This window comes from Salarias fasciatus, chromosome 15 (genome assembly GCF_902148845.1).
Source record: "Salarias fasciatus chromosome 15, fSalaFa1.1, whole genome shotgun sequence".
NCBI classification, from domain to species: domain Eukaryota; kingdom Metazoa; phylum Chordata; class Actinopteri; order Blenniiformes; family Blenniidae; genus Salarias; species Salarias fasciatus.
Genome location: NC_043759.1, coordinates 24,016,933 through 24,030,164, shown reverse-complemented (window position 1 = coordinate 24,030,164; position 13,232 = coordinate 24,016,933). Strand labels below are relative to the sequence as shown.

Below are 13,232 nucleotides of genomic sequence, written 5' to 3'. Positions count from 1 at the left end.
GTCCGTCAGGACCTGCTGCTCTGATCGACGGCGGCTCACCGGTGGACGTAGTGGAGCTGGTGGACCGAGTCGATGGCCAGCACCATCTCAGCCAGGTAGAACTTGGCCATCTCCTCCGGCAGCCGGTCCTCGAACTTGCTGAGCAGAGTGAGCAGGTCGCCACCCACGTAGTAGTCCATGACCAGGTACTGGAGAGGCAGGAGAAGACAAACGTCACATGAAGAGAAACACTCTTCAGAGAGCCAGGGACCACAACGTGGACATGAGAGGACGCCATCCTGGTTTTGGACCGTTTCTGAATCACCTTTTAAACTTCTGATTCACTTCAGTGTGATCATCTGGACCTTGCATTAATTAAGCACATAAATACAAAGAATTTAAACAATGAACAACAAGAGAACATGGCTGAAGTGTTTTTGAAGATATTACTTTACAGGTCACATGTGAACCGAAGCCTGAGGACGCAGGTCGAATACGATCCACTGCTGAGCTCATTTATTTTGGAAATATTCACAACTCAAACAGGAAAATGAGAAACACACACACACACACACACACACACACACACTCGGCCTCATTCCGCTCGCCCTCCTCTCACAGGATCATCATGCCAGCACCTAATTTGTTCCAACTCTCCTAAAAATAACTGTCTGGGCGGGCGGGCGGGCGATGTGCGCCGTATTTTTAAATGGTCGGGGAGTGTCCAGGGGAAAGCATTTGTTGTGAGAACGTGGGAAATGGAATGGCAAGCAGTTCTGGCATCTGAACTCAGGGTCATCCACAGAAACGGAGCGAGGACGCGCTGGGCTCAAAGGCGGCGCGGCCGCCTTCAGCGGCCAATCGCAGCGAAGTAAGAGTCTGACTCAGGGCCGATCGGTTTGCTCCCGACTCATTCTTCTGGTCTTGGGCGTCACGCTGGGCTGTTTTGCTCAACTTCCTGCAATTCTACATCATGATGTGCTTTGCGGTGCAGTGGTGAATGTGCCGGTCAGTGTGTGTGTGTGTGTGTGTGTGTGTGTGTGTGTGTGTGTGTGTGTGTGTGTGTGGGGCGGTCACAGCAAACGGGTGCTGTGCTGGAGATATGAAGAGGAGGGTGAAGCTGTCAGCAGACTGGGTTTGTTATTGCAGACACTTGATGAGCCAACAGAGAGGGAGGAGCCCATCTCACCAGGTTGTTGTCGTCCTGGAAGGCGTAGTGCAGGGTGGTGATCCACTGGCAGTCTCCGTTCACCAGCACGTCCCGTTCCTCCCGGAAACACGCCGTCTGGAGAACAGGCAGCAAACACAGGCTTCGTCAAACAGCGAACTTTCACAATCACACAAAACTACAAGCTTAGCGAGTCCTCACAAGGGTTTTGTAGGAATGTGACAAACTTTTCTACAAATTAAATGCATTTAAATACACAAATAAATCTATACTGCTGGCAATTTTCAGATGGCAGGAAAAGCGAACATCCTGCTCTTTTCTGACATAAGAATGAAGAGTCAACATTGAACAGGTCGTCCGTGGTATTACGAGCCTGTCATTTTTCGTCCAATCCCGTTCGCGTTGGCCGCCATATACAGAGAAAGTCGAACTCTGTCGTATCACTCGCGACCCTGCAGCGGTTGCTGCGGGGTTCTCCGAGCCGCAAGTAAAACACATGCAGTAGAAATACAACCGTTATCACAAAGGGAGCTAATGCTACGGTTAATGCTGCTTGACACAGTGCTTCTGCTCCAGATCCAGTGTAAAATTCAATCAAGTCTGTGCAATTCAGTCAGGCTGATGCAAACGAAGAATAGTAATTTATTTTATGGCGATTCGTTGATACCGTCCATACATCTGCAGACAGAAAGACTATTTCCTACAGCTATGGTGCACATGAGCAGTGGCAGCGTTTGTAAAGTTGTGTTAACCCCGTTCCCACTGAGACAGAGTCGACATGTTTCCAAAAAGTTGCGTTTTCATCGACTCCGAACACTGTTGTGGCGTCAACACACACTCAAAACGCAATTACACGTTGTGTAACTGGGACCGAAGAGCAGTGATACGGGGTTTAACTGCACCACTTAGGATCACTTTTATTGAAGTATATCAACACGTCTGCTTTCCTTTGGTTTGGAACGGGACAAAGTAGCTCAGCGTACAATAATTACACACAGCCGCGCGCACGCGCGCACACACCGCGGCAGTCAATGCTATAATGAACAGCCGACTAAACAACTAAAGTGTTTCCAACATTATTCGTTTTTGTTCTCAACATGTTAAATAACAGAAATCATGAATGTATCTCAGAGCTGGGATTGACTGTTGATCCGTTTTCATCACCGTCTAACAGGAAACAATCAAAGTGAGCAGAGACCGCAGTGAAACTGGAACAGAAAATCAAACTGATCTTCCACGGCTGAATGCGCAGATGGAAATATGTGTCGTGTCTTTTAACGAACTCTGACCCCTCGGCGCTCGGTCAGAAGCCCTAAAACGCTGCGACGTGCGGGAGTACAAAGAGCGGCCGAGAGGACGGGCCGTCTGGTTCGTGTTTACAGCGGCGCTCCACTGTACATCTGCTGCTGCACATTGTTTCCCATGTCCGGGGGTTTTTACACACACACACACATCGGGGACCAGTTGTGGCTTGTGACGTATGAGGCATGAAGATTGAAGGCCCGGGGGACGCACAGGAATGTCAGACTGTCAGGAAGAGGTCGATGAGAAAAACATGCGTCGGCAGCTCGTGTGGCTCAGGTCCGAACGCGGCCAAACAAGGGCGCCGCTTTCTCCTGACATCAGCTCTTCGTTCAGAATAAATCATCGGGCCCCTGCGCTCGCTTCGTCCCCCCGCCGTGTGCGTTTGCACGCACGTTAAAGGACGGGGAGCGCCTCACCTCGGCTCGCTTCAGCATCTCCCACTTGTTGAGGATCTTCATTGCGAATACTTTGTCAGTGTTTTTCACTTTTACCACAGCGACCTGCGGGGGAAAAAAAAAAAAGAGAACAAATCAACTCGAGTGCTTTTCCATTTCCGTATCATTATGAAGTGCTTCTTCTAAACAAACACGCAATTCAATCAGTTCCAATTCCAGTAGATCTCAGGATTTATCTAAAATATTCTGCAAAAACAGAACGAATTGAACATGAACACAGTCAGATGTTCCCTTCTGCCACTGAATCATCACTGAATCATGTAAAAGCTTTAAAAACACCACATGTGGGGTAATTGCAGGGATATTTTATGCAGATATTTAAAAAAAAAAAAGTGTAGTGGGCTCATGTTAGTCACAGAAAAAGCTTTTTCAGAGTCGAGTTGGGGGAATGAATCAGGAGAAGTTGGGGTGTGACAAAACGGAAAAAAAGGTAGCAGAAACCGAAAGAAAAACTCCGAAGAGAAAAGATGGCGGACGGTAAAAACAGATTAACTGCTCAGGAGAGCCGAGAATGAGGAGGGAAGGAAAAAGCAGAAACAGGACGTGACCATGAACACCAACCGGCAGTGTGAGGACTGACCTAATAGGTCAACACACACACATACATACACACACCACCTGAAGTCACACACACACGAAATCTCCCACACACACACAGCTGGACACCACACTATGAGTACCAGGCTGATGTGTCCCATTAGTCAGAATTATGATAAAGCAAATCAGACAAAGATAAAACAGTTCTGAAGGAAAAAGGATGAGACTAGTCAAACTCATCTTTCACCAAAATGTTTCATGAACAAGAGAAATAAACCGCCAATAGCCAGCATCCAGCGCTGGACTCTCCCCTTCAGCCGCAGCACTGCCAGCTTTCCCTTCCCTGATAACTGCTAAACACTACCCTGACAAACTTCCTCTGCTCCAGCTTTATATTTGGCCAAAAAAGGAGCGGCGCGAGCTGCCGTGACACACACACACACACACACACACACACACACACGGAGATACACACTGCTGCGAGCTGACAAGCCAGAGCACATGTTCATGCGAACCTCTGTCCTCACTTGAGGTTGTTCGCTCTTTTTCTTCCAATACGCTCACACACACAAAGATCCGTGTGCTAAAAGCCCTTCAGCTAAGAAACGATACCCAGAAACATCCGTCAGTGGGATAAAGAACAGAGTTTGTTGGGCCTGCGCACGAGTATACAGAGTAACATGTGAGTGAAGACAAACATGCAGAGGAGTGGCGAAACAAACACAGTCACCCCGTGCGACGGAGGCTCTGCAGTCTATTAAATTAAGCAGGGGAATGCTGCTAATGCAATACAACGATAACATTCCTGTCGTGTTTGGATTTCCCCGAGTGATCCCTCAGCGGAGGAGGGGAGGAGTGAGGGGGGCAGAGGGGTCGCCTCTTCCTTCAGTCCCTCCCCGTCGGGACTGCCGGCTACCGCAGGAAGATTCTACTGAACCAGTCACTGAAGTGACAACCGTCCAAATTCACTAAATCAGTAACCGATCTTACGTAAGAGATGGTTGTTATCTTTCTGAAGTAAAACTTTATTTGCAATAAAGTTTTTATCACTTTAAACTCAAATACATTCACTCACAAAGTGAATCCTGTCATCAGTGAGTGTGTAATCATGTGGTGCGTTAATACAATTCCGAGCATTGCGGCAATATAAAAAGAACGGACGTCAATAAGAGCTCAAGTGTTTGATTACTGTAGTTCAGCAGCTGATGTTGATCAAATCTAAAATTGTCTGTGAAAATCAAACCCACAGTGTTGGCCATTATGTGCATGTTAGCCTACTCTAATCAATTATCACTGAGGCTTTGAGGACCTGAACGCCTCGTTCATAGACGCACAAAGAGAGTTTCTTCAGCTGGCTTCTGTTCATTCAGCTCTGTGAAAGAAAGGTTTATAGTCGAAGAAGAAAACCTGAATACATTCATAATCAACACTTCAGTCTGTGTGTTTCTAATATGGGATCTTTCCCTTCCGATACGATACGATCCAAACAGTTCAGGCCAGCGTCTTCAAACGGTACGGTGAAATATTTGGCAAAGTGAAGCCGCTGGAAATAGAACCCTGTAAGCTTAGCATTGTTTATCTGAAGTGGGAACCACTAACTGCGCCATGCTCGGCACCGTTTGGCCGCGGTTGGCCGAGCGGCGCGCACTGCTCCGTTCACCAGACGAGCTGCACGGCGTCACGCACCGGCACGGCTGACAATGGCAGGACAAAATCAAAACATCCTGCTCTCCGACTCTCAAGTAGCTGTTCTTTACTTTCCTGTGTCCGTCTGCCCACCTGAGACCGTCTGGAAACGCCAGAACACGTGCACAGACAGCATCACACACCCAAAACACAAACTGGGCTTTCTGTTTTCACTTAAAAATGTTGGTGTTGGCCTGAAACCAGATCCTCAGAAGAAGTGGTTTAATGGAGGCTGTTTGAAATGCTCACAGCGAGGATCTTCTTGTGCTTTCCGAGTGTAAATAAAAAGCTTAGGCTGCTTTTCATTCACAGCTGCAGCGTAGCTTCATATGCATGAGCAGCACAGTAGCAGGGCTGCGTGCATGAGTCACTGAAACCAGAGGAAAAATGCACAAAGACAACAACTGGAAGACACTGTTTATGCTAATATGCTGTAATGGCAACATGTTGAAAACTTAACTCCTGTGTGGCGAGTATTTTATTACACTGACAGCATTTAGCTACTGGAAATATCAATCAAACCCTGAACAGCATTTCGAAACGTCCAAATTTACAGAATTTCTTTGTCTTTTAATGGTATGAGGAGTGCCGGCGCACTGCATCTGGACACGTTGCCTTGACAACCCCAAAACATTCTTTTTTTTTTCCTTAAAGGCGTTAACTCCACAGAAATTACAACAAGCTTCTACATTCGCCACCATCTGGCGATCACAATGGCTCCCCGGGCGGATTCCATTTTTCTGCCATGCACGGCTCATTCTGGAACACCTGGCTCGGTGAAAGAGCGCCATTCACAGGCATTGTTGGCGCCACATTGCTGAAACACAAGCCTGCAACACACACATGCAGTCACATGACACACATGCACATACCAGCGCTCCGAGCAGTGGCTCCACTCAGCGCAGAGTGACGATGCACGGCACCATTTGAGTGCAGTGGCAATTAATTCCTGAAGTTACTTTAACGCTTTTCGAGCATGATAAAGTGAGACATTTGATTTTTAAATCAGATTATTTACTGGGGGAAGCTCTGATACGCCAAGCTTGTATCCGTGCAACAGTAGTATCTCGTGTTTGCGCTGCAGGTGTGGACAAATCTGGCTTTGTCCATCAATTTCTCGCTTTCTCGGTTCCTCTCGGTCGTGCTCCACCTATCCGAGTATTTCCAAAGGAATTCGCCGACTTGTTTGTGCAGATGCGGGACGACAGTTTCCAACATGAAGAATGTGCAGCGGTGGTTTGATGCGATCAGATTAAAAGTGTCTGATGGAACAGCTCGCTGCTCGACGTCCGGAGGTTTCTGCATGAAGGTGGCGTTACGTAACGCTGCTGGCTGACGGCGGCAGCACCTGTCCCTCCAGCATTCCCCAGCTTTGACATCATTACCTGAAACTCGGCGACAAATGTGTTTCAGCTTCCCTTCAGACACGCGGCAGGGGAGAGAACTGGGCAAACGCAGAGATGGGGAGGATTTCTCTGCTGCTTTCAGCGTGTTTTCTCCTGACGGCTGAAGTGTGAAGAAAGATTTGAGGGAGTTTTGTTCGAGCTGCATGTAGAGTCCTGCTCATGTGGCGGACCAATACTACGCACTGCTGCTGGAATGCAGCAGAAAGTACTTCCCCAACACCGCTACTGCACTCACGCCTTTTATAAGTCGGGCATTGTGCTGTCAGGCTGGAAGAGAGTCGCTTTTCTAAACTGGCAGCTCCTGCCACACTGCAAAACCTCTGCCTCGGGGAAGGCGTTCCAGAGTTTGAGGGAAAAAAAAATAAAACATATACTGCAACTAAACACCAATTAGTACGTGTTTTTTTTTTTTGTCCTGCATGTAAAGTGTCTGGTGAAACATCAGATGGTGATTACCTCTCCGAAGGCTCCTCGTCCAATCACCTTCAGGATCTCGAAGTCTTCTTTGTGCAGGCGCATCTGCTTCACCTTGGAGGTGAAGGGTTTGGCTGCAGAGAGAAGGAAGAGTTCACTCAAACCGGCCACATTAAGGTGCTTTAACAATGAGAGAATTATGAGGAGGGTGTCAGTCGGTGGATCTGAGGGAATAAAGACAACAGGAAAACAACATTTTCAAGTGAAAACTATTCGATTTGGTAGTTTTAGAGTTGACAGTCGCCATAATAGCAATCCAATAGAGCTTCATTATAAAATCAAACAGCACCAACTTGTGACCTGGAATGCTAACTGCATCATTTTCTCTGTTTCTGTATGTTTGACATGTTTCCGTGTCAACAGACATCGTTTTCAAAATGCTGCAGAACCTCCTGATGAAGCAACAGGAGCAGTGTGTTTCAATATCACACAGTCTGTAGGTGCTCAGCACTTTTTATGAAGATTACAGCGATATTGTAACAAAACATCGTGAAAAGCACTGAAAACTGCTTCAAGTGTACAGAAATCAATATCGGAGCAGAAACTGGCTTTGGTATAATTGCTGTACCTTCACTCAGGATATCATATTGAACTTTCTAATAATCACCCACTATGTGTCACGTACTCATTTTGCATTATGAAGTGAAGGAAGCATCCAGTCTGCCAGTGCAGACTGTCGCTACCTTTTACATTTTTTATCTGCAGCATCACCAGGATCCCTGCAGCGGCTCTGAATAAAACCAGACTGCGGAGCGAGCCCTGAAATGACCCTCGCTGATGGAAACGCTCTGGCGTCAGTCATGTGGTTACACACCAGAAGCAACGTCGACATTCCCCCTGATCTCTGGCTTTGTGCTGCTTTAAATGGACTTCATCGACGTGTTTTTGCAACCACCTGGTCCTCTTTATAGCGAGTGACACCGGACGCGGAGAGGCCGTACGATAACGCTGGCCATTGTTCGCGCCTGCAGTTACGGTTCCTGCTGAGGTTCGGGGAGAGAAAAGAAAAGGAGCTGGGAGGGAACCGCGAGGGCCGCCAACATTTTCTCTCACAAAGCGTGGCAGGTTCCAGCGCTGGTTGGGAAAAGTCAGCGTTTCCCTCGTTTGTGGAAAGCTATTCAACCACTTCCTGCTGCAGACAACCCAGGCTGGCAGCAAGCTCACCAAGGCCGCCGTATCAGTTACACTGACCATTTTCTGATAATCAACCAAAACACGAACACTTTCATACGGTGTTCGTGTTTTTGGTGTTATTAAGCATTTTCCGTTTCGCTATACATAATAGGGGCGTTACTGGGATGCAGACAAACGGGCGTTCACACACAGCAGCTCCAAACAAAACCAAATATGCATCCACGGCACAGGCATCTTTTTGTTTGTGGATGCCGCAGACTGCTGACACTGTGGCCTCTCTGCAAACCCTCGTTAGACAAACATCACGCTAAACTCATCTAAACCATGACTTTACAGAACCTCCAGTGTTGAGGGACAACAAAAAAAAATAAGGGGGGGGGGGGGGCGTACTCCTACCGCGGCGAGGGGAAATGCCTGCTGAAATAAAACAAACAGGTCACTCATAGCTCAACAAGCTAGCACTCCCCTCCTGACTCCACTGACAGCTGGCCGGGCCTCGCTATATGGCTGCCGCGGAGGGCGGGGCACGTCGGGCCAGGAACAGCGCAAAGACAAACACAAGCAGTCGCCCATGATGCTGAGCAGGGCCTGCAAACACCTGACATTAACGTCAACACAGACCAGAAACACACACGTTATGTCGAATTAACGTTATGTTGGGGGGGGACTGAGCAGGGCATCAACGCAGGTCTGCAAAAGCCATCAGCAGCAAGGGAGAGGAGGATGACGGAGGGCCAAGGAGGGACACAACTGAATTGTTTTCTCAAACAAAGTGTTCTTGTGCCTCAGAGCCTGTCTTTTTCATGGATTATCTAACCTCCTGTAACAACAACTCCTCACAATAACACAGATCTCTGTTAGACCACATTTAAACAGCGTTTTCAAATGGGAACAGAAAACTCTCCTTGACATTTTGGGGGTACGTTTAATGACAGCGGTGCTTAGAGACGCTAAAAACATCATTTTCATAACGCTGCGGTGTAAATGAAAAAGAAAACTTAAAAAAAAAAAAAGATGCGTTTTCACTTGAAATATCAGTAAATGCCGCCTTGGTGTTGAACCGAAACACTGTTCCCATCCCATAAGTAACGCAATCACATCACGTCTTCTATTGATGGCAATAACGGAAACACGAGGGGCGTTTACCGACACTGTAACTCCGTCCTGCTCAACATCTCTAAAACAGGGTCAGGCTAAAAGCGGCAGCCGTCTGGCGGTGCCTTTGCCAGAATGTGGCTGAAATCAGGATTCTTCCTTAATCTGATACACAAGAATAGAAAAACCCTGCGCTGAGTTTTAGTGGAATTCAGTGTGTGTGTGTGTGTGTGAGAGAGAGTGGATATTCAGAGGTCTCCAGGGACAGAACCAAGTGTGGGGTGTGTTCAGGGACAGGCTGAAAAGCAGACTTCTAAACTGCTTTTTGAGTCTGTGAATCTGCTGGTTTTTAACCGTTTAATGTGTGACTGTGGTGGATTTCTGAGAGGCGTTCAGGGACAGGTCAAAATATCCGTTTTTAGATTTGAAGCAGTTGTGGCAAGAAAAAAAACTCAGACCTGGGAAATTTCACTTAATAGCATTAAATTTTGATTTCTTCAACCAAGAAAAAAAGGCATGATTTCTGATTACCTTGGATAAAAAAGCTTAATATTTAGAGCGCAATGAATGAAGGATGACATTTAGAATCAGAAAGCAGCTCTCCTTGAGCCTCAGCGGTCATCGTTTTGATGCTGTAATGCTCTAAAATTAGCAGTCAGTATCAAACCTTCTATTCCTAGAGATACTTTTCTGGCATCCAGTGTTTTTTTTTTTTTTTTTGCTTCATTTGAAACGCATAACTGCATCTGTTTCGTAATCGACTGAGCAGCGAAAGCTGCTTTGTCGACAAATCATTCAGAAACACTTGAGACGCTCTTGATTATAATTGCACAGGTTTTTTATTTTTACATTAGAATGTATATTCACACATTATTGCTATAATTCTGCTCGTATTACACATATATTGCACCAACTTTTGAGTTTCTAGAGAATGGCGGGGGTCGAACAGAGTATCTGCTGTAGCCTGATGTGATTTTTAAAGACAGAACTTTAAGCGCTGCTGCCTCGTAGCGTTCAGCTGTCGTCCCGATTCCAAAGTATTCCTTCTGAACACTTCACAGCCAAGGCCAGTGCAGCTCGGAGGACAACCGAAGCCGACTTGTTTTCTCGCTCGCTTCTCCACCACTTCACCTAAACCGCTCCGACAGGGTAGCTTTAAAGTGTGATGCTAAAAAACACTCCATTTACATCAACTGTGGCGAGCATAGCGAGTCAGATCTACCGGGCGTCAGGCTGTGGAGGGAGGAGGGGGCAAACCGAGAGAGAGAGAGAGGGAGAGAGAGAGAGAGACAACACTGATTAGTAGCTGCACGCTGACTCAGGAGCTCCACTAAACCAGCCACATGAGAAACGGCTTTCATCTCTGAGCCAGGAGCCCACAGGCCCCGTCCACAACAAAGTGTGCGGACAAATATGTGCAAACACACACACAACTACCGTAGGTCTGACTCCTCGCAGCTACATCTGACACATGCCTCGCAAGCAACATCACAAGCAAAGATAAGAAGGGGAGATTAATGAAAAATGCCGTTTTGAAGGAGGGGGGAAATCAGTGGCCACCGCTCCAACAGCTGGAGTGGAAAAGCAGAAACTCAGAGGCACATTTAGGCCCGTTTCAAACTGCATCGTTTTTGCATTTTCACTTCAGACAATTCCTGTTCACACAATGCAACGTTCTGAAAACGATGTCCATTAACACGTTTTGCAATCAAACCACACACATTCTCTGCCGTCCACATAAAGACGGAACTCGAGTGTTTTCAGAGAGTTGTGCATTCCTCTGTCCACACAGTGACAGAATCGGAGCATCGTCATAAAGTCCCGCCGAGGGAACCGTTCTCAAAACATTTTCAGTGACTGACCACTGCTGTTGCGTTAACCGACGCTTAACATGCAATCAAACTTCTGCGCTTTCCCTTGAAACAGCCATTATTGTGCACACGTTTAATCATGATCAGCTGACCATCGAGCTTACCGAGGTGAAAGAGTTCTCACTCAAGGAAACTGAAATCATCAATGAAAACCCATCATTTATTAAAAACTAAAAAAAAAAGGCATTATTTGATGAATCTCCTTCTGAAAAGACACCATACCCATGTATGTATAAACATTTTGGATCTGGCTCTCTGCGCTCCCCTGCTCAGCGCGCCTGTTTCCAGTCTGCAGCCCAGACTCGTAATGACATGCTACGAGAAAAAAAAAAAAAATACCACACGGTTTGGTCATACATCTCCACTCGCTACCAAAATACACAGGTAGCCCTAAACATAGCAACGGTTGCTATGACAAAGCGCGGCAGGAACTCGTGGCAGCACTTTGGGAAGGTGACGGTCGGAGCTGCAGCATGACTGGAGCTCTTTGTCTTTTCACGGTGTTGCAATGCGCCGGGGCGAGCGGGCCGGGGCTGGAAAAAGATGACATGTCGGCCTGGTGAGATGCACGGCGTTCTTTGCGGGGACGACATCGATCCGCAGACAAACAATGACGAATACACTGGAGGAGGAGGAGGAGGGGGGCGTATATGCAGTCTGTACGCCGGTGCTGAACACGCACTCGCACACATGTTCGGCGGTAGGCCCGAGGATGCAGCGAAACTGGAAAAACACGAGCGACGCCACCTAATCCGCACGGCCAGACTGGTTTAACCCAAAATGCTGAGCGCTTATCGAGCCCATCGCGCTGGAAGCAGTTCTGTGTGAAATTTGGTGACTACAGGCGAGTGCGCTCGCCTAGCAACCGTCTCGCAAACGACGGGCTGCGCTCCCGGCGCAGGGCCCCGGCCAGGGCGTCCTCCACGCCGTCTGAGGGTGTGTGCATGTGAAATCCGGGAGTGAGCGTGCGTCACGCGTACTGAAATGTCCTCCATACGTGCATGGCGGCTGACTCAGCGGTGGGTGTAGCTCCATTATCGTTTTGCAAGAAAGCACTCAAATCTATGAGCAACTGCTGAGGGAAAAAAAAAAAAAAAATACAAGGAAGGGTTTATTTTTTGCAAATCTTCTTCATCTTCTGCATCTTTTTCTCTACCTGTTTCGAGGGAAGAGTTTAATGCGAAATAACAGGCCTGCTGTGAGAGCTCTGCCTTCTTCAGTGTAGCATGACACACCCATAACACCAGTCAGTATATCAGGAAAACAAACATATACGGTCACCTGATGCACAAAGTCCTTTAAAAAAAAAAAACAAAAAAAAAACCTGGAGCGGACGGGTGAATAGCGTAGGTCGCCGCCGCAGGAGCGCAGGCCCCACCTATGTTACGAGGCTTTTAAAACTTCTGAAACTGCACACCTAAGTGCAGGAGAACAAACGAGCCACATGCCACGGGGCAAAAGTAACCAGTTCCACGTGACGCCGCTGTGCGTGTGAAGGCAGACGGCCTGGGTGCGAATTAGACATAATCTAGCGTTTTCAACCATCAACATATTGCCAATATTTTCTTCTGATTCGCCGTTGAGCGCAGTGCAGCAGCCCAACAGCAGAGCAGGAAAAAAACCAGAGGTATAGCTGCGGACGGAGGGCGACGATCCAGGTGGACGAAACAGGGAAACAATGAGGCTTGAGGGCAATCCACACCCGCACTGTTTGAGAAGAATTTGGAGCTTTTTAGACAATACGCTGCAACATAAGTTCACTTTTAAAAGTGTACTTGGTAGCTCCAGGTTGACTTCTTCTCTAACTTAATACAATGTCAAAAATAATGTTAAATATACAGTTTGAACACTAAAAAAAAAATAAAGCGTAAACCTAATTATATCATTAATCACAATAAAAGTAATCTTGAGTCATCCCGACATTAATCAATCATGATAAATGCGATTAGCACTGACAGCACTAGTGGATACACATTAAGAGGTAGGTATTGCTGTCAGGTAGCATGTTTAAACTTTGACAATAATAAACAATGAAGCAGTAAACAATGCAAAAACTTCTCTGGAATACGCCTTTTATTTGGATTTATCAGACACCAATCAGCCTGAGGAGCCTCTGGCAGAA

At 47.1% G+C, this 13,232-nt stretch overlaps 1 protein-coding gene across 3 annotated transcripts in view; it reads right to left on the bottom strand.

Annotated features, from left to right (window-relative positions):
• The window catches only part of cdc42bpab (CDC42 binding protein kinase alpha (DMPK-like) b), a 60,676-nt gene that overhangs the window by 25,263 nt on the left and 22,181 nt on the right, over positions 1 to 13,232 (bottom strand). For all 3 annotated transcript variants that reach the window (XM_030109505.1, XM_030109508.1, XM_030109507.1), the window contains exons 2-5: positions 6,993 to 7,084; positions 2,869 to 2,952; positions 1,169 to 1,264; positions 40 to 188 (exon numbers count right to left, since the gene is read on the bottom strand). In XM_030109505.1, coding sequence (XP_029965365.1) covers positions 40 to 188; positions 1,169 to 1,264; positions 2,869 to 2,952; positions 6,993 to 7,084 — 421 coding nt within the window. The remainder of the gene's footprint in view (positions 1 to 39; positions 189 to 1,168; positions 1,265 to 2,868; positions 2,953 to 6,992; positions 7,085 to 13,232) is intronic.